The sequence below is a fragment of the Chaetodon trifascialis genome, chromosome 20, assembly GCF_039877785.1.
Source record: "Chaetodon trifascialis isolate fChaTrf1 chromosome 20, fChaTrf1.hap1, whole genome shotgun sequence".
Classification (NCBI taxonomy): Eukaryota; Metazoa; Chordata; class Actinopteri; order Chaetodontiformes; family Chaetodontidae; genus Chaetodon; species Chaetodon trifascialis.
Window position 1 is genome coordinate 10040665 of NC_092075.1, and position 19637 is coordinate 10060301.

The following is a 19637-nucleotide window of genomic DNA, read 5'->3' on the forward strand; positions in this document are numbered from 1 at the left end:
TGTTTCCTGACTAAAGTTTTATTTCTGTGGCGGGAGCAGCAAACATCCTCAATGCAGTGTAAAGATAATCTCTTGTACATTTGCCTTTTCTACTCATGTTTGGTTTTCTACTTCATTTTTTTTCCTTGTACATAAAGACCAATAAATTATTTTTAAAAATGGTCATTTTCCTCATTAATTATAATTTGCTGTTTGCACGTGTTATGAATAGAGGACGATGCAACAAACGTTAACGTAATAAGCATTTTAATTGCTGTACAAGTGCTAATTAAATTCAAGCTTTTTGCATAATGTAAAATCATCCCGTCCATTCAATCGATGGATACCCTGTAACCAGATCAATCCCAATAGCAACAGTCATATCAATCACTTAACTCCAACTAACAATTAAAAAAAAAGCTAAACAGCAGTTCAAAGGAGAAATGTAACTGTTACAGTTAAATCATTCACTAAAAAGAACAAAATGATTAGTCTTATTTAAAAAAAAAAAACTAATCTTAATTTAACTTTCAGATCAAAAACTGAGCAGTTAGAGAATTAGGCATAGGTGAAAAGTCAAGATGCTGGACAAAAAAAAAACAAACATTACAAAACAAACATTTGAAAAATAAAAATAAAAGACACCCTTCAACAACAGGCATTAAGACATTTCCACGTGTATCCCAAAATAGATCTCAGTTAAACTCAGACGGACATCTGGGTGAATGATTGTTAGATTTTCCTTGACTGTTACGCGTGATGGAGATAAAGCTACATCCACCTGTGAGTTTACACTGAACGACGAAAACACTGTGCAGCACTTGGTCTCTCAGTCCGAGCTGAGTCACGTGGATATATTAGATTCTGTGACTTAAATTCACTTCATCCTAAGAAGAGTTTGTTTCTACGTTAAGTTCTCTAGCAGCACTCGGTGTGAGCTTTAGGTGGCGACACAACTCGTCCGGTTTTTCCAGCTTTCCTTCAGCCTCGAACAACAAACGCTACGCCACTTTATAACAGACGTTTAGAAAAATATTAATTTGCATTGTTAATAAAGCTTTTTCTCCCACAGACACAACTGATCTTCTTCACACCGCTGAACAAACCGCGTGTGTGTTCGCTGGACGTCTCTCTCTTTTGCTAAACATGGCTGATTTCAGCCGCAATGCCAGCTTGTTATTAAGTCAAAAACAGGACAAAAACATAACGGGACATTTCAGAAGCCTAGGTCGCCTTTTTTTGCTGCCCAAAGTAATAGTAAAAAGTCATTTTGTGAAAGAAAAGCACATTCATGGTTCAGGTTTCAAAGCGCTGCTGTGCTGGTCAGGGCAGGTTAACGGTGAGCTCCGCCCGAGTCGACCAGACACATCAGGGTCTGCTGTTAATGACAGACTGCAGATTGAAACGTCAGAGAGCGAGAGAGGCGATGGGTCACAGTGCAGGACACACCTGCTCAGTTAGTGTTTCTGTTTCTGCTGCGCTTCATGTTGGCGCCGTTGTTAGGGTTAACGCAGCAGCATCTGTTTCAGAGGAAGAAAGTATTAAATGTATTAAAGGACCATACTGGTGCTTTTCCCCCTCATGTTTCAACACGTTTACATTATTTTCTGTTCATTTGTCTCGCAGTCAGCTGTTGGTCTACGTGTGAACCGTATGGCTGCTGTCACTGCAGCAACAGTTAGAGCAGGGTTATGGGAAGTAAATATGATCCGTCATAAATGGCTATAAAAAACACAGGTATGGTCCTTTAAGATGAAAAAAAAAAAAACACTTGATAAGAAGTAAAAACAAAAACTACATCGTTGACCAACAATTTCAACAGCCATCAAATTTAAATTCTTCTTTACAGTCAGAGTCAAACTCATACTGTAACAGCAGATGTCTGATAGGTCGGATTCAGCAGCTCTGCTCCAGAGCTTTCGACTGCATCACACGGTCTTCCTCAGCAGGCTGAGTCCTTGACAAAAAAATTTTGAACATCTACATTTCAATGACGACAAAGCAAACTAAGGTCATGTGACACAATCGAAGCTCCAGAACAGCTGTGGTACTGCATGGTGAGATGGTGCATAAAGGAAAGGAGCGCTGTCGGACAATCTGCTTTCAACCCGCCGAGTTAAAGGCTGTGATACATTAAAGTTTCAACTTTCCAACAGACAACATAAAAACTGTACAGTGCAGCACCTGATGGCTTTAAGACCACTGAGATGTTTGTGTCCACAGCAGTAAACATTTTGTGTGTCTTTGGAAGCAAAATGTTAAGGCCTCCTTCATGTCAGCATTTATTTAGTGGGACCGAAGCCAGACGACACACATCACAACGACACGTCACCGGGTGGACAAGAGGCGAGTTCTGCTCAGCTGATCTCCCGCGTGCAAAGAAACCGTCAACAACAACCTGATTCCACCTGCGATTACAAGTCGGAGGAGTCAAACAGCTAACAGATTTCATCAAGAGTGAGGGGCTGAAGGCAGGGAGGGGACGGTCCATGATACAGCTATGAGATCCAGCTACCAAAACACTGTGGAAACAGGCCTCGTCAGCTAAATCTCCACTTTGACAGCAGGAAACAGACACGAAACATCCAAACCGGTCTTCACAAGAACTGTTATCACCAGACTTTGATCATTGCGGAGGTAGCGGTGATACTGAAGGGGTCGGAAACATAAAACATACTGCCAGTCCAACATTCGCACCCTCTTCACGCTGCGATTGGTCAGCCAGGGTGTGAGCTTCTTGGCACAAGTGTCTCGGTCACCTTTCACGCGATCGACCAAGCGCAGCACTGCGGGTTTCTCTCAGGAGAGGCTGCGAGCTGCATTTCAACGGGACTGCGTGTGTTCTCTGGGGTCTATGTGTAGTGGACGTGTAAAACAGGTCACATCAACTGGATTGTGGTTGTGATACTTGGGCTCCAGACTGAAACAAAGCTCCATGTAAGATTAGTGAAATATCAGCAACGAGCAGACGGAACAGTTAACAGAAGCCGTCCGCAGCAGCACCAAAAGGCTTAATGACACATTTCAACACAACTTTTAGCATAGCCTTAGCATAGTCTAGTCTGCCTACACCAGACTATTGGTGGTTTTATTTCACCCAAATGCAATGAAAATATGAATTTACTTTAAAGAATAGCTCGTAAATATTCATTCTTTTGTTATCGGGAACCTTTTCTCACATCTGTTGAATCGTACGCTTGCCTGGAGACTAATTTGACATTCTGCGTGCTCGGCTGATGACTTAATGGAAATCAACTGAACGCGGCCTCTATGTTCCATCTGATTACAAGCAAACTCTGCAGAGTTCTTTACGGGAAATGTATTCAGAAATTACAGACCCATAAATAAAGCCTTACCCTTTCTGTATTGCTATATTGCTATATTTGATTGATTTTCTAAAAATTCACACTGGAGTGGTTTTTAAGTGGATTCAAATGAATTTCCTGTGTTGTTGTGATGCCGTTCTAGTGGTTCAATTATCTGAAAATGCATCTGAATCCGACACGCACAGCTAATGGATAATTTTCTTTAAGGGCAGCAACTAATGTTTGTTTTCAGAATTAATTACCGTTCCTATAATGTTCTTGATTGATTGTTTAGATGACAAAATGTCAATAAGTGATAAAAAAAAAGCCCTCCCAGCTTCCCAGCATCAAAAGCGGACATCGTCACACGTCTTGTTTTGTCCAACAAACAGTCCATTACCTAAGGACAATTCCTTTTCTGTTCTGTATGACAAAGGAAAGCAGCAAGTCCTTGTTTGAGGAGCTGGAGGCAGCAGATTTCAGACTTGGAACTAATTCATTGATCAATTAACTATTGTGGCTCTACTTCTACTTCTAGAGGTTTGAAAACAAGTATAAATATCATTACAGTAACAGCAAATGTAAGTAATCAACACTTCCACATGAGACATGGACCGAGCTGACCCACACTGGTGTGGAGTTGCATTGCTGGTTTTCCACCCAGTCGCCCTCAAGGCTCAGGGAATGAATCACAGGACGTTTAGAGCGCCACGATCATCGTTTCCCTGGTGTCATCAAGCCTAAAATCTAAAGTACACCATCGCATGAACACATCAGGGCGAAAACTTAAGGACCTCAGAGACGACCTCCTTTCAAAGGACACCTTGACATTTTGATTTTAGCCAGATGTTTTCATTTAACAGGCACAGTTTTCTGCATCTGCGTGCCAGATTCTCTGACGATTAAAGCAGATCGTTGGCATTCCTCGTGGAAACGCAGGGGCACGCCTTTCTGCAAATCAGTGGCGCTAGTGAGGAACGATAATGAGCGATTTCACTGTCAGCTAATACAGAAGCTCATAATAAAAACCAGTGTGTGTTGATGAAAAGCGACTTTCAAAGTGTCAAAGCTTCCGGTTAAAGTCCGAGGAGAGGTCAAACAAGAGGAGGTCTTTGTCTCCCTTCTCTAACAGACCGTATGTTAGGACACCTACGGTACTGACAGTGGTGGTGTTTTTGCAGGGGAAGCCAGAGACACATCAATTCGAGTGGTTTGCCAATAGAGAGAGAGAGCAGGGGAGGTAGCCATGCGACGTTATTCATTCAGGAAGAGTGTTAGCATGAGAGACGATAACAGGAGGAAGACAGCCAGAGAGAGTGAGATGGAGTGAGTCAAAGCAAAGGCACTACAGATTGAGTACAAAAGAAAATGAAATAAATAAAAATCTTAACCCCTTCGTTTCACTAACCCAGGAGTGAGCACGAGGCTTGTGGCGGCCGGTGCGTCGGACGGTGAGTTAGTCAGTCCGGAAGCTGTCGGGTCAGCTTGCCTCTGGCATGTCTCAGCGTGTCTCTTCCTGCTCGGTTAGCTACTAAGCCTACTGACACAGTGATGGGGGTCTCTCAGGCAGGCTGGGAGGGAGCGTGAGCGTGTGTTAGAGTGTGTGTTTGTGTCAGAGTGAAAAGGCGGCAGGGCTGGTCCTCAGTATTGTTCCTTGAAATCTTCCATCCGTCTCGCGGGCCCCTGCGGCCCTCGGCTCTTCTCGGCGTCAGCCTCTGTGCAGCGTGGCGTCCTCAGTATCGGTACATGTCATAGGTGCTGACCCAAGACGAAGGAAAAGCCCACGTGGGAAACCTGCGGAGGATTCCCTCCAGCTGAGCAGTCCTCTGGTCTTGCCCGAAGAAATAGTGAGACGAGATGGCAACGGAGATTATCCCCTCGGGGCCTGATGGGTCGGGGTCCCTGGGAGGCTGGCAGAGGAGGAGAGAGAAAGAAAGGCGTGAGAAGGCAGACAGGGCCGAAGAAAAATCACCTCAGCTTTAGTAGCATTGTGATGCATGTGTTTAAGCTTATGCAAAGGTCATGGAGTTGCTCTCAACTCATGCAATGGTTAATGGAATCAAGAAAAAAAAAAAAAAAAAAATCAAATCTCCAAAATTGTCATTTAAAGGTTTTCACATGACACAGTCCAACTGTGTCCTGGTGGGAGTTTATCTCCTGCAAACGATCGCAGACTGAGGCCCTGAGGGTGATGCTTGGCAGAGTGTAGAAATGTGAGGAATGAAAAGAATGACATTAAAAAAAAAATAAAAATCAGCTGCATCTGTCTGGATCCTGAGACGGATTTCAGGCTGTCAAAGGTGCACCAGTTCCTGATGATTTATTTAATATTGTGGGTGAGGAGAACACTCTTAAAGGGATAGTTCAACATGTTGGGAAATAGCTTTCATGCAGAGAGTTAGATGAGAAGACTGATACCACTCTCATGTCTGTATGCTGCATGTAAACTTATAGCTAGGTTAGCTTAGCTTAGCATAAAGAATGCAAACAGGAGTAAACAGCTAGCCTGGCTTTTTTTTTCCCCAACACAAATTCTCTTCAAAACCAGGACTAAAGAGTGAGGGTCCTCCTCTCACTGTAAACAGAAAGCAGTCTGAATAATTCACATGGGAAAAAAAATGCACAACAGAGCAGAGATATGAAATGTTAATGAGTACAAAAAGTACACACTGTGTACTTCAGCTGCATACGGTACCTGGATTTCAAACCAGAAGTTCCAAGTGGGAGCGTCGAGGCCGTGGGAATAGAAGATGAAATACTCTCCACTCAGGTCGAACTGCGGCGTCCCATCACCGAAGGACCAGGTGGAGAGGCTGGCTCCTTGGTGAGGCATCAGGTACAGAGACATGTGACTGGGACCTGCAATGGGAAGGGACGGGACCCAAAACTGAATGCTGCATAATGATAAGTGTTGACAACAAACAGCTGTAACATTGCACCCTTTTAAATGTGTCATATGTGCAAGCAAATGCAGCGGCCTCGGAGAGTGCTCCTGACCTTTCACACTGAAGGTCATTTTGATCGTCCCCCAGCTGGTCTCCTCTTTGGACAGCAGGCTGAACTCCACTGGAGAGCTGGGGGACACTTCTGGTGCAGGAAGGTACCAGTTCTTCCTGCAAATGCACCAAAATAACATGTAGTGAAATAAAAACAATGTTAAGCAAATGGGAACAAAGCCATAGGCTGCTACTGACTTGCTGAGGAACTTCACAGGCAGGAACCAGGGGTAGCCGCAGAAGGGCTGGTCCTCACGGCAGTGGGTGCGAACGCTGTCGTTGATCTCAGGGATGTGAGGAGTGACGTGCTGTATGCCCGTGTAGTCAAAACTGTTGATCCACAGACCCGAGTCGCGGCTCTCCACCTGGCCCTGGAGATTGTGGAAGGTCCGTGTCGTATGCTGCAGGCGGGTGGATAAAACATTCTTCAAAAGGAAGTCATTTGCTTTTTTTCTATTATCTTTATCTACAGCAGGTGGTCACGTTCTTCCAATCACAAAAACATGCCGTGTCCCAGTTACAAAAAAACATGTTATATGGGTTTTTTTGTATTCCACCTGCTCCCAACAACAGACCACAATCACGCAAGCAGGAGCTGCTCTGCAGGATTCTTGGTCGAAATCAAACAAACGTATTTGACCCCAAAAAATTCAAAGTAATTCTGCAGCAGCTGTTTTTTAAGTGTTGAAGTTTCAAGGACATGTTTGAAATGTTTTATAAAGGAAGCTCAGTGAAGAAAAAAATCATTTTCTTAGCAAGAAAATAAAAGAATAAAAGTGTATGTTTCTGTGTACGTTTGTGCTTCTGTGTGTGTGTGTGTGTGTGTGTGTGTGTGTGTGTGTGTGTGTGTGTGTGTGTGTGTGTGTGTGTGTGGTGACTATGAACCTGCAGGAAGACTCGTTTTGGCCGTGGGCTGTCTGGACTGCCTGAATAAGGAAAGAGGAGGCCACAGGACATCAGCAGGAACATGATGATGAAGACTGAGCCCAGACCAGCCAGGATCCACTTCGTGCTCCGCACCAAGTAGATGAAATGCAGCTGAGACAGAGAAATATAATATGTTACCGGAGCAACCTACACTGCAGTCTTTTTGAAATAACAATTATGAGAGGTGACACAGTGTGGGAGTACTAACAAAAAAGGAGGAGAGGAAGATGGTTCCCAGGGTAACCAGGGAGGCCAACACCACCTCAGGGGGAATCTCTGTGCCGCTGCGACCCATGATGGGTGTGAAGATCTCAAACACCACCCAGATGAGGAACATGAAGTGGACATAGGGCAACGCCAGGCCCAACAGGTAGAGCATGCTGTACTTCAGCGACGCTCCTGCAGAGAGATGGAGAGGTCAGTGTTTGTCAGGTCACACTGAACATGACCCACGAGAATCCTCTCTTAAACCCAAACAAGGAGCACTTTTTCTAAGATCATCTAACATTGCGGTAACCGCTGAACACACTCCCAATGTTAAGTATCTTTAATTTGCCTCTATATAAACATTCACTGTAAATAAAGCCGAGTTGAGGCTGTGTATTTACCTCTATGTTTAAATTCTTTGGCCAGCAGTAGTTTGGTGGCCAGGGGGAAGGCCACCATCAGCATGGGCACGTAGGCTGAACACAGGCCCTGCTGGGTCAGCCACACCAGGCTGCAGCACCACAGCAGCAAGCTCACGTCGAAGTAGAGATCCCCCAGCTCCACCAAACGCACACCCTGCATGGAAAACACACACACAAGGAATATTAGAGATAAGTATTACACACACTAAACATACATCACAGATAATATTACATCATCTTTGCACGCATCTCTGCAAATAAAACGGTCTGTAACTCGTGACTGATGTGAATAAACTCTGAACAGGAACAAATAATCAATGATGTGACTCGGAACTTCCCAGTTTCTACAAGAGGAACTTTTCACAGCGGCCACTGTTGCATCCTGAAACTTTTACCATAAACTAAAAAGGAGCAAAAAAAAAAACAATGAATATGGTTTGGAAAGAACCTCGGCCACTGCAGGAAGAGCTCACTGATCTGATTTAGCATGCATTACCGGAGGATGACTGAGAGGCTTGTGTTCAGTCCGAAGTACATCTACATCCCACGAGCACACAAAGCGGCGCTGTTTGATTAAAATGAACGTCGAGATCTTTTCTCAATGCAATATGTAATATTATTTGAGAGAGGTACTCAGCCAGCTTCTTTCTCACATTGCCTTTTGGTTGAATGATTTGTCAACCGGCTGTTATACAGAAAGCCTTCACGCACGCACACACAGAAAAAATCTATACAGCAGCGTATGGTCCCGCATCACCGCCACACAAATAAACCCCCAGTGTCTTACTGGGACCTTTGTAGAGCAGATTGTGGTCAGCAGCGATGTGGGACTACAATCATCTTTTACTGTACTTTTGTAGGCAAACGGGTTCAGATTTAATGTTAGCTTTCATTGAAACTAGCTGCACTAAAATGTACCAAAAAAAGTCTCCAACACATGCAAGAATAGGCTTTACTACACAAAGAAGTGCTGGTCTGTGATCAGCGTGGAGGAAGAGGAACTGCAGCTTTCTCCTCTCTGCACTTCAGTCCCCTTTAAATGTGACCTCAGCCAGTCATCAAGAGATCTTAAGATATTATTATCTAGGATATAATATGACCTCATCTTCATATCAAGCAAAACGCAATGAGAAGTGGAGTTTGAGTATAATTCGATCACACAGAACTGAAACACAGACTACAAAAGTTCAGAGGAAACTTTCGAGTGTACTGACATGTTTCATGGAACCAGAAGTATCGCTACAGATATTAATCTCCAGTCCAGTTGGTCAACATTCTTTCAACTTCACAGAGAATTTCAACACTCATCTTTGAAGCACATGACCATTTACTGTAGATTATATCTCAAACTCTGCAACTACACACACTGTCTGAAGAACAGCTATACACTTACAGAAATATGTTTATTTGCCTTCTTGCCCAGATTTAGATGAGATTATTTATACCATGCTCATATCTGTCCCTTCAATATGAAGTCCAAGAGATGCTTAGCTTAGCTTAGCTTAGCATAGAGACTGGAAGCAGCAGCACCTCTGGAGGCTGTGAAACAGGCTTGTTGCAAAAAAGCAAATAAACGCTACCTCCCAAAATGCACACCCTTGAAGGCAGCCTGGCATAAAAACTCCACTTACTCCAAAGTACAAGTTCTTGGCCAGCGTGTGAATGAGGATCATCTTGCCTGTGGCAGCGGCTCCATACAGGCAGATGGAGGCGTAGAAGTGGTTGTACCAAAACATGGAGCGGCCCAGCAGAGTGACGAGCAGAGCTACAATCAGCACTGACAGCAAGGTGACGAACCAGCTCAGGATTGCTACACCTGTGGCACAGGCCAGATCTCTGACGTAGCGGCCACCTGATGAAGATGAAGAGAAGAAGAGAGCTAACAGAAGAACAGCTCATCCAGCTCTACTACAGAAAAATTAAATGTGTTGAACTATTTGGACTTGGCCCGACAAATTGGGATTGTTCATTTGTTTACATTTGCAACAAATACACTTGAACAAGCCACAAAGAGGAAAACACACACCCAGTTCAGGAAATGACATCACAGGCATCCACCAAAGGAAATGGCGACCCACCTCCATTGCCTGGCAGTGACGCTTTCTTGGCCAGATAGAGGAAGGTGGCTGTGGCTACCATGTAGTTGAGGATGGTGCCAACACGGGCTGGGTAAGCCACCACAACCACCCCGAGCAGGTCAAAAAATACCATGTTGCCATGACGATACTCTGAGGAATCTGCCAGCTTCTCTGACATGACCAGGTACCTCAGGACCGCGAGGATGTTGTCACCTGAAAACAGGAAGTGAGCAGTTCAAAGCTGAAATGTGACACAACAACGCTCTGCTGCATTTGACTGCACTGATTACTTCACTATAGAGTAAAAAGTACATCAGGAGGGCGGCCGGAGGGTACAAGCAGGATATGATCTTAGCTTAAAACCAGGACCGGGTGGGACAGTACTCATTAACAAACTAATCACTGTGCTTAATCTTTTTGTGTAATTCGCAATCAGAGGAAGGAAATGGCTAAAGTGACTGAATGTGAAAGTGATAGCTTCACTATCACATGACAAAAAGGATCATCCTTTCTACAGCTGACACTTCATGTGCAGCGGGCAGAGTTTACTGATGACTCAGTATAACCTCCTGACCAGAGGGGACAAACTACGACGCTGAGGCAGTGGTCTTTGTCATTCCCGCACAGCCATCCAGACAGTATTTTCTGCAGCAATAAAATCTGTGTGCACATGAACAACACCTAAACAATTAAACATACAGTACACTCGCCATCGTACCTTCCTGCATGCGCTGCTGCTCTCTTGAACACACAACTCTACTCTTAAACTCGTGTTATGCAAAAGCTTTCCCCATGACAGGAAATGTCACAACACACAAAATTATTCAATCCTAAACACCACTATTCTGTCTTCCACTACTACAGCGAGTGCTATGGTGTTTCTCAAAGAGTACGCTGGTGTATGTGTGTCTGATTTATGACCTGACGGCCTCTCGTAGTTTCACAACCACCAGTATATATAGGACACGTAGAGGACTTTCCATGAAACTGGTTTCACTCATGATGCTGAATGTAGATGAGAAATGTGTCTACGTGAAGGATCAGTAAGAGGTCGCTATGGTGGTTACTGCTGCCTGAGGCTACGTTTCTTTTCTCAGTGTAGTGCTGCCTGAATGCCTGCACAGTTAACAGAGCACACACACACACACAGACACACAGACAAGACAAAGCACCATTGTTCTTCCGCCTGGTAGGCTCGCTGTGGCCTGAAAGTGTAAACAACTGAGTGTACAACATCCACTTGTTCGTGCTGGGTTCACTGCTTAGCTACGCGATTATGCTTTGTGATTCACCCACAACTTTGCTGTCTGAATTTCACAATGACTAAGCAAAAATCACGATAAGATTAATAAAAAAAACATCAAATCTAGTAATTTTATTGCACAGTAAGACTACATTAGAGCAAAGCCAGCCTTGCACTTTTCCTCCACTTTGTCTGAAAGCAGAGCTGTGAAGTAAGAGATCTGAAAGAGGCCAAAATGCTCATAGCAGGCATCAACAGAGCGGAGCTGCTGGTGAATCTGTACCATCTGCATCTGTGCTGTATTACTCTCCACCTTACAAAACTGTTCTTCTCTACGGACTAAAAATACCTTCTACCTCCCTCTGAAATCTCACTTTCTCTCTCTAATAATTCATGCCTTGCACGGTCAGTTATTGTACACAGAAGAAGAAGAGGGAGATGTCCAGTAGCTGCTGAGGGAGAGAGGGGAAGATGCCAACCGTCTCAGGTTTTTAGTGCTGACCGACTGGATTCTCTGCTAAGCAAAGCAAAATAATTCGGCAACGCAGACACGCGAGGTAAATGAGGGCAAGTGCAACATAATGTCTGCGGCAGCTATGTATGCATGCATTTCTTACTTCTCAGGGAAATAATGAGATCAGCGTAGTGCTGACCCGCCTGAAACGGGGGATACAGCGCTAACGGACAGCTTGCCTTTGTGTCTGTGACAGAAAAACGGTGTTGGCATCTGTTTTTAACCACCGGTCTACTGCTGCAGTGACTGCTTTCTCCTTGAGAGACGCACGGACACACCAACCAGCTAACATGCCACGAATCTAGATAATGAGTGTTCAAATAAATAATATGAAGGAATAACAGGAATAAAATCATTTCAGTCCATGCAGGGACGCATAGATGCACGCATGCTTATTTACACACCAGCTCTCTGTATTGAGTCCGTCAGGATCCTGTCAGCAGTGTCGTACTTGGTATGGTAGATGAAACCGTTTTCAATGAACGCCAGATCAATGCCTGTGTAAAATGAAACACATACATCGACAGAATAAGATTTTAAAAAGACACAAAATTAAACTGTCTCATTAAAGACTCAGACTTTCATGACAAAGGTGTACTGTACTGTAGTCTGAGGCTTGGTGAGCATTACCTGGGATGTTACCAAAGTCCCTGTAGATGCGGAAGTCAGTGTCAGAGGGGATGATGCCACTCTGAAAGACCTCCTGGCCGACCACAGAGGCAAAGGGGTGTTTGGCTGCATGAACGTAGGCCTGGACCAGCCACGGGTTCTCTGGGCCTTTTGAGGAGCAACAGGAAGAAAAGGTTTCTAGAATATTTTATATACTGTACAGTTTTCTCACTTTCCAAGGTTATGCCACATAGAATAATCATTCTGTGGAAATGGTTTGTGATCAGGGTTGCGACATTTACGACTAACTGTTTTGGTACAGACTGTTCAGGAACCGTTATCAGGTGAGTACTCCACATAGATACTAAATAGTGGCAGAATGACAGAAAGTAAACGGCTGCAACAAGAATACATATATACTGTAGGCAAATCGCACAAAGCTCGACCTCCTGTCCTGCAAGCTTTCTCAATTGCAGGACAAAGAAATATTGATGGTGGGCGGCACACACAAATATATGCAAAACAATCGCATAAAGACAACATGCCAACAAGCAAAGCAGAACAACTGGTCAAACACAAATGAAGCAACGTTTTGTTATCTTGCACCACAGACCCGGAACAACCTCCCAGCTGAGATCCGACAAGGCCCGACTTTGACCATTTGAGGTCAGAGATAAAAACTTATCTTCTTAGCTCTTAAATAGGCCTCATTGTAACTGTTTTTACATTCATTGTGCTGCGAACATGGAAGGATTTATCTTTTATTGCCCTTGTGTATGAAACGTGCCACACAAATAGTTTCCTTGCCTGCTTTGTCAAATGGTTACAGTACCTGTCTGGAAAACAACCTCCTTGCCACCAACACCTGCAGCCTCCAAGTTAATGAAGGCTCGCACCTGCTTGGCCCAGGGATGCTGAGTAATGAAGCCGTGACTGGCCTGACAGAGAGACGGGGTTAAAAAGAAAGAAAGAAACAAAGAGTGAAAGAGAGTAAGAATGTAGGACAGAAAATAAGGAAAACAGAAAGAGACGATACGTTTTAAATGAAATGACAATCCAAAGTGGTGAAGACAGGCTAGTTGTAACATCTAAAGTGTAAAATATATATCCTTGTCGCTTCATTTTACCTGCAGGATATTTTCCTCTGCCCCATTAAAGAGGAAGATAACTCCATGATGAAGAGGAGTAGACTGGTTGGCCAGAGAGTGGAGGACTTCCAGCATCACTGCACAGCTCACTGCATCGTCACTGGCACCTGAGACAAGGAAACCAGTGTATGTGTATCAAAAACACTAAAAAGCTGCACGGTTCGGGTAATGCGAGCTCCTGCTTGCCTTTCACATTTGTATCAGGCAACAGACACTTGGCATTTACACACAGACTCGAGCAACTGTTCACCCAGATCATCTGAAGTCGTGACGCACACGTGCATGCACATGAACTCTGACGCACATGAGAATAACACAAATTCACAAACACACGAGAATGAAGGGAGTAGGCTCTGTGTGCAAATGCAAAGAATGCGGCAAGCTGGTAAAAACCCAGTTCCCCCTGCTTGTACAATGGAGAGCACAGAGGAAAAGGGGGTGAGAGCAAGAAGAAAAGAAAGGACCACATGAACGGGGCATGTGACGCAGAATGATTAGACATGTTCGTGGTGAGGAACACAATTTTACTGAGACTGAATGTGAAGGAAGGAGGGGGAAAAGCCCAAAGTTCTGAGAGCCAAAGTAAGACATCATGTGCTCCGGCTTTCTGCGCTGAATGTGTTCATGAGGTATGGGTGGGAGCCGGTTCACTCTTTGTCTGGGTGCCATTCATGCTCCTGTCACTGCCACTTGTGTCCGCTACATGTTAATCCTTGTCCCAAAAAGCCATGTGAGAGCTCAGAGGATGGCAAGAACAAAGCCTGAATAGTCCGCCTGCACACATAATAGCTTGAAAGTGGAAAAAAGTATAGTACATATGATATAAGCCCTTTGAACTCAGTTATCAGTTTACCCTCCTGACAGTTCGCATGTGCATTCAATAAACCTACGAGCACAAAAACATGTGCAAGGCAATGCACCACCTCTTTATTTTCTGATTGCTTTTTGCATGAACAAATGTTTAGAACTCCAAGCAATCAAAGGTTTGGCAGGAAGCGGTGGACATGAAAATGGATTTGTATCTTCCTGGTCCACGCCTCTCAGATCAATTTCCTTTTGCCAGTGAAGCTGTGTGTATGCGCATGTGTGAAGTGGGAAAACAAGACTCTCCAAGAGGCTGTAGGGTGTGGAGTGAATCTGTGAAAATTCCTGAATTAATGCAGAACAAAGAATAGCTACGCACCACAATGTGCTACAGTACAGTACAGATATGACTGCGCTGTCTGGATCCGATCCCCTGATAGCTCTAAGCAGCTTCCTGTTTGAAGCACAATAAGACCATCTGCAGTACTTTACAGGAAGCACTGTGGATTCAAATTTGCTAGATTGGTTTGCTATGGCTGTCTACATTTCACACATCGTGGTACACGAGACTAAAGAGCACAACATGGGACACAATTGAGGCTATGTTGTCTTAAACACCCGAGGCCTTGCATGCTGGAAATGTATGGCTTGTACACACTGCGAGGAAAAGAGCTACAAGATGTGACATGGAGTCCACAGACATGCTAGCAGCTCTTGTCATATGATAGAGAAGCTAAAACCATCAGCATGCTAGCATGTTGGTATAGGTATACTGTTTACCATATTCAGCAGCTTAGCTTAGCGTGTTAGCATGGTAACAACAGTTGATTAGCACTAATACAAAGTACAGTTGAGGCTTCTGGGAAGGTTGTTAGTTTGTCTGTATTTGGACAAAAACAGAAGAACGTCTTCACACCTGGACTGTTGGCCACCGTGTCAAAGTGGCAGTTGGCTAGCATGAAATGCTGCGTCCCGCCTTTAGGCTCCAGCCTGACAGCAATGTTGGTGACGCGGTCATAGAAGCTGGTGAAGCCTCCGAGAAAGTCAATGGAGAAGGAGCCGGTGGGACGCTGCACGTCCACTGTGAGCTGATGGGGTCCCGCTGCGGTGTCAACCCGGATGTTCTCGATCTGCTCCAACAGGTAGCCCACCGTCAGGACTTCGTTCTCCTGGCTGCCCACAGGCCGAGGGCCGACGCTGGTGATCCGCTCCAGGTGCCGTCTGGATTGTGAGGTGAGGGAAGAGTGAAGAGAGAGAAAGAGAATTTGGTGGCGCTGTTCAACTGTGAAGAATGAACCAAGCCGATGTGATCCTTCACAACGTTAAAGCATTTCTTTTTACATTTTCTGCGGCTCACACACAGTTGGTGCTTGAAAATGTAACAAATCTCATTTTCCTTTATGTCACACAACGAGCGGGTGGTTGTGACAAACGTAAAAATATCCATATTTTACCCAAATACTATCAGTTTAAATTAGGTTTTATACAAGTTAGCAATGCCACAACATATGGTTTGATTGGTGGCTCCAAAAAGACAGAATCCCATTCACTATATCTGGACAGCCTTCTGCTTTTATCCCTTAAACTAGAGCTGAAACGACTGCTCCATTAATCAATTGGGCAAATGGCAGAAAATCTATCAGCTACAGTGTTAATAATTATCATTTACCATTAAAATATTCATTATCTAAGTCATTCTTCAAACAAAAATAGCAAATAACTGCCATTACTGTCCTATAAATAACATCAAAAGTTGAACGTTTTAAAGAGAGTGGAGCGACTTCATGAACTCTGAGTGGAGGTCTTGGGGTTGAGGAGTGTGCAAGTCAGCAAATGACATCCCTGATTCTGTAGTGACAAAGATGACCCCACAAAAGATAAAACCAGAGCTAAAAAACTTCAAATGAACTCATTTTTAAAAACAAACAGGGTGTAATCCATCTCTGTTATGTTATCCGCATGCTGAGTTTGGGCCGACTCGGTCAGGTTACGGTATGCCATGTCTGTATTACTTTGACCTCATCTTCCTTGTCACTGCACAGACTCCGTGAGGAGATGGAAAACAGGAAATGAAGCCAAGCAACCCGTACGGCACAGAAAAAGGAAAAGCAGATGCGTTTCCTCATCTTTTTTGTTCAAAAGCTGCTGTTGCTGCTGCTGGTGTTTGCTGCAGCTGTTCAAGAAGGGCCGATGTCAGCTTCACTGCCCACACCAGCAGGACTGCTGCTGCGCTAGCTGATGCTCACAGCCACCAAAAAATAACATTGTTATCTAACTGTGGAGGGGGTGAAGCCCAGCTGCTACAAGCATGGATTAAATATATCAAATGTTTGATTTTCCTTTGCTTTTTGCCACCCGCAGTTTTGTTGCAGTGACAGAGTGATACCAAATATTACTGAAGATGTCTGAACTGAGGCTTTCATTCCATGTTGAAGCCTCTGAGGCGCCGCTTTATGCTCAGGCTCATAATTCAAATCTGGATTGGCCGGGCACAGACTGGTGAAAGCCATGATTGTGACCAAAGAAGCTCAGAGCCCTAATCAGTTCAAATGCAGCACGCCTGACTCATTTATGGAGCGACCAGCCAAATGATGGCAAATCCCATCTGCCAGCAGTTTCAAGAGCTCAACTGCAGCCCTGCAGACCTCAGATTCAATACCATAATCCCTGTCTCTCCTTCTCACAGGGGCTGAAAATCTGATAAGAGCTGCTGCACCGTGAAACACGGCAGCTTGTTTTATCTGGGAATGAACAGGAAGTATTAAGTTCTCCATGGTCACGCAAGATGCATTTTATAATCAATTACTCTGTCCATTAGCAGTCTGATATTCATCCCCAATAAAATGTCCTATGATAGGTTACCACTGAAAATTGCATATTTTCTCAAAGAAGTCGGTAAAACCAAAAGGCATTCAACTGAGAGGTATGTGAAACAGAAAAAGGAGCTTTTACTCCCCATTTTTGAGGCCCTAAACCAACTTCAAATCAAGGTAAACTGAGTACTGCTGCAGGAATTGGAGCAGGGCAGCAACTAGTGACAATGTCCATTGCCGAGCAATGTTGTGATAATGCTTTCTAAATAACTGACTAATCAGTTGGTCCATAAAATATCAGAAAATATTGTTTGTTTTCTCTCATTAAAGGACTCACAACCTGCAGATATTCAGATTACAATAACATAAAACAGATAAAACAGAAACAGCCCACAAATATTTACATGTTTTTTGCTTGATAATAACTTACATAATTGGCTAAATGTAGATGCAACAGCAATGTTTACACTGTCATTAGTGGTCCTTCAAAGTTTTATTTTTATCAAATTACTGAAATGATTGACTGTCCAGTTCTGTGCATCAGTTTCCTTCTAAAATATCTAGTTGTGAAGTGTTTTTAAATCTTGGTTTCTGTCCTTTTAATATGTGTTTCAATGTTTTATGCTGTATTTCCTGCCTAATGTTTTAATCCATTATGTTACCTTACATGTCATGGCGTCTATTTTTTGAGCCTGACATAATGTTTATGCATCTCTGGCTCATTGGAAGATTTTAACATGTTGGAGGCTGCCTCGTTTAAAAGCTCGGTCCTGGGGGGGGGCTGCCGTGCCTCTTCTGGCCGTAACACACCGTGAACACACCTGTCTGCCTCGGAGGTAAAGGTGGAGGTGGAGGGGAAGAAGCAGCCGGTAGTGGTATCTAGGCGGGTCTGTTGTCAAACTAGAGGAAAGGTTAACCAATGCTCTGCTGCTTCGACACCGTTAGCTAACATTTAAAGCTAATAAGGGTGAGTATTACCCCCAGTATTGAACGAAACTCACCTCGCTCTCACTGCGTTGAACTCGCCGGTCGGCTTTCCAATGACGAGCTGCTGTAACGACAAATGAACGAGTCCCCACAGCACCAAAATAAACACAGAGACCAAGGAGGCTGCCAGCCCTTCCCGCAGCAAGTAGAGGCTCACTTCGGGCTTCCTCTTCGGGTCACCGTTGTAGCCGTTGTTCCCGCACCGGCCACGGGAACCGTCGTTATCTTGCGCTACATAATTCTGTGTCCCGGAGGATTTTATTCTCCTGACAGCGGTGTCGCTCTCCATTTTTGAGCCAGCGGTACATCAGCTGCAAGCGTCGCTCTCAGGCGTCGCTTTTTTTCTGCTCGAGCGACGGATCGCGCTGAGGGACAAACTTGTCTGAGAGGGCGGGCGGCTGAGGCGCGTGGAAAACGAGAAGCAGGAGGAGAGAATATAAACACAGTGGCTGAAACAGCTCCTGACAGGAAGTAGGAAAACAATAACTAGGCGGCAGTATAGGGAAGATTTTGCGAACGCTTTAAAAGAATAGTTAAACATTTAGGGAAATATTCGCTTTGATAGGAGAGATGTTAGTGATCTCCTCATTAACGCTTAGCACGAAAGCGAATAAATGAACTTCCCAAAATAGCGAACTAGTCCTTTAACATGAACTCAACGAACCTACTAAGTAATGCAATCCAGCAGAAAAGCCCTGCAAAAAAAATCCTACATTTGGGAGATTATAACCAGTATTGAGATTATTTGCTTAAGTAGATTTAGCAACGAAATGAAACACTCACAAGTTTTTAAACCCTTTAAGTATCAGCAACAAAAATGCGAAAATGAAAATATCAAAAATAACAGCTAACTAGGCAAAAAATGAATTTACATCACCTTTCAACAACAACAAACTTTTTATGCAGAGTGGCACACTGAAGGGTGTATTACATATTATGTTACTGTGTTAATATCACTGCTAAATTACCATATAAGAGGCATTATTATAGCATCAATGTTGTAGCTGGTCAGATTGGAGATATTTTGATTAGTTAATCTGCCCTTCAATAGTTTAATGTGTTACAATGTATAATATGTATAACTTTTGTTCCCCACCTGTATTTTATTGTAGGGCATCATGCAATGACCTTGGTGTGTATGTTCTGGTGTTTGTAGATCTAATCTAATCTAGTTTTATAACCTTTCATCTTTGGAGGGGGTGACTCAACTATTGTACTTTTGAGGCCACAATTGTGTGTGTAGCTGGACCGGAATACATTATGATTTAAGGTGCTTCTATAACTTCATTAAGAAAAAAAAAATCAGGCATCAACAATATTTATTGTCACACAGTGCCCACAGATGCCTTGTACAGGAGGGGCCAAAGTCATCTGCATTTGCTCAGAAGACTGAGGTCCTTTGGAGTTTGTAGGACATTGTTAAACACATTTTACAACTTTATGGTCTGCTGGGGCTGTGGGAGCTCTGAGAGGGATAGGAAAAGACTTAACAAACTGGTCAGGAGAGCTGGCTCTGTCCTGGACTGCCCTCTGGACACCATCGAGGAAGTGGGTGAGAAGAGGATGTTAGCCAAGCTGACATCGATCATGGAGAACCCATCCCAC

General features: G+C 44.0%; 1 protein-coding gene across 1 annotated transcript; it reads right to left on the reverse strand.

Moving 5' to 3' along the window:
• Window positions 1–237: 237 nt before the first annotated feature.
• On the reverse strand, window positions 238–18356 carry LOC139348874 (endoplasmic reticulum metallopeptidase 1). Its single transcript, XM_070989261.1, has 15 exons — window positions 18047–18356; window positions 15149–15453; window positions 13408–13535; window positions 13113–13218; window positions 12302–12448; window positions 12076–12168; window positions 9915–10127; window positions 9468–9688; window positions 7816–7990; window positions 7416–7606; window positions 7166–7318; window positions 6479–6681; window positions 6282–6397; window positions 5980–6143; window positions 238–5194 (listed from the first exon to the last, which is right to left on the reverse strand). Exons 1-15 carry the CDS (start codon window positions 18319–18321, stop codon window positions 5018–5020), a joined length of 2667 nt encoding a protein of 888 aa, XP_070845362.1. The 5' UTR covers window positions 18322–18356; the 3' UTR covers window positions 238–5017.
• Between the last annotated feature and the right edge of the window lie 1281 nt (window positions 18357–19637).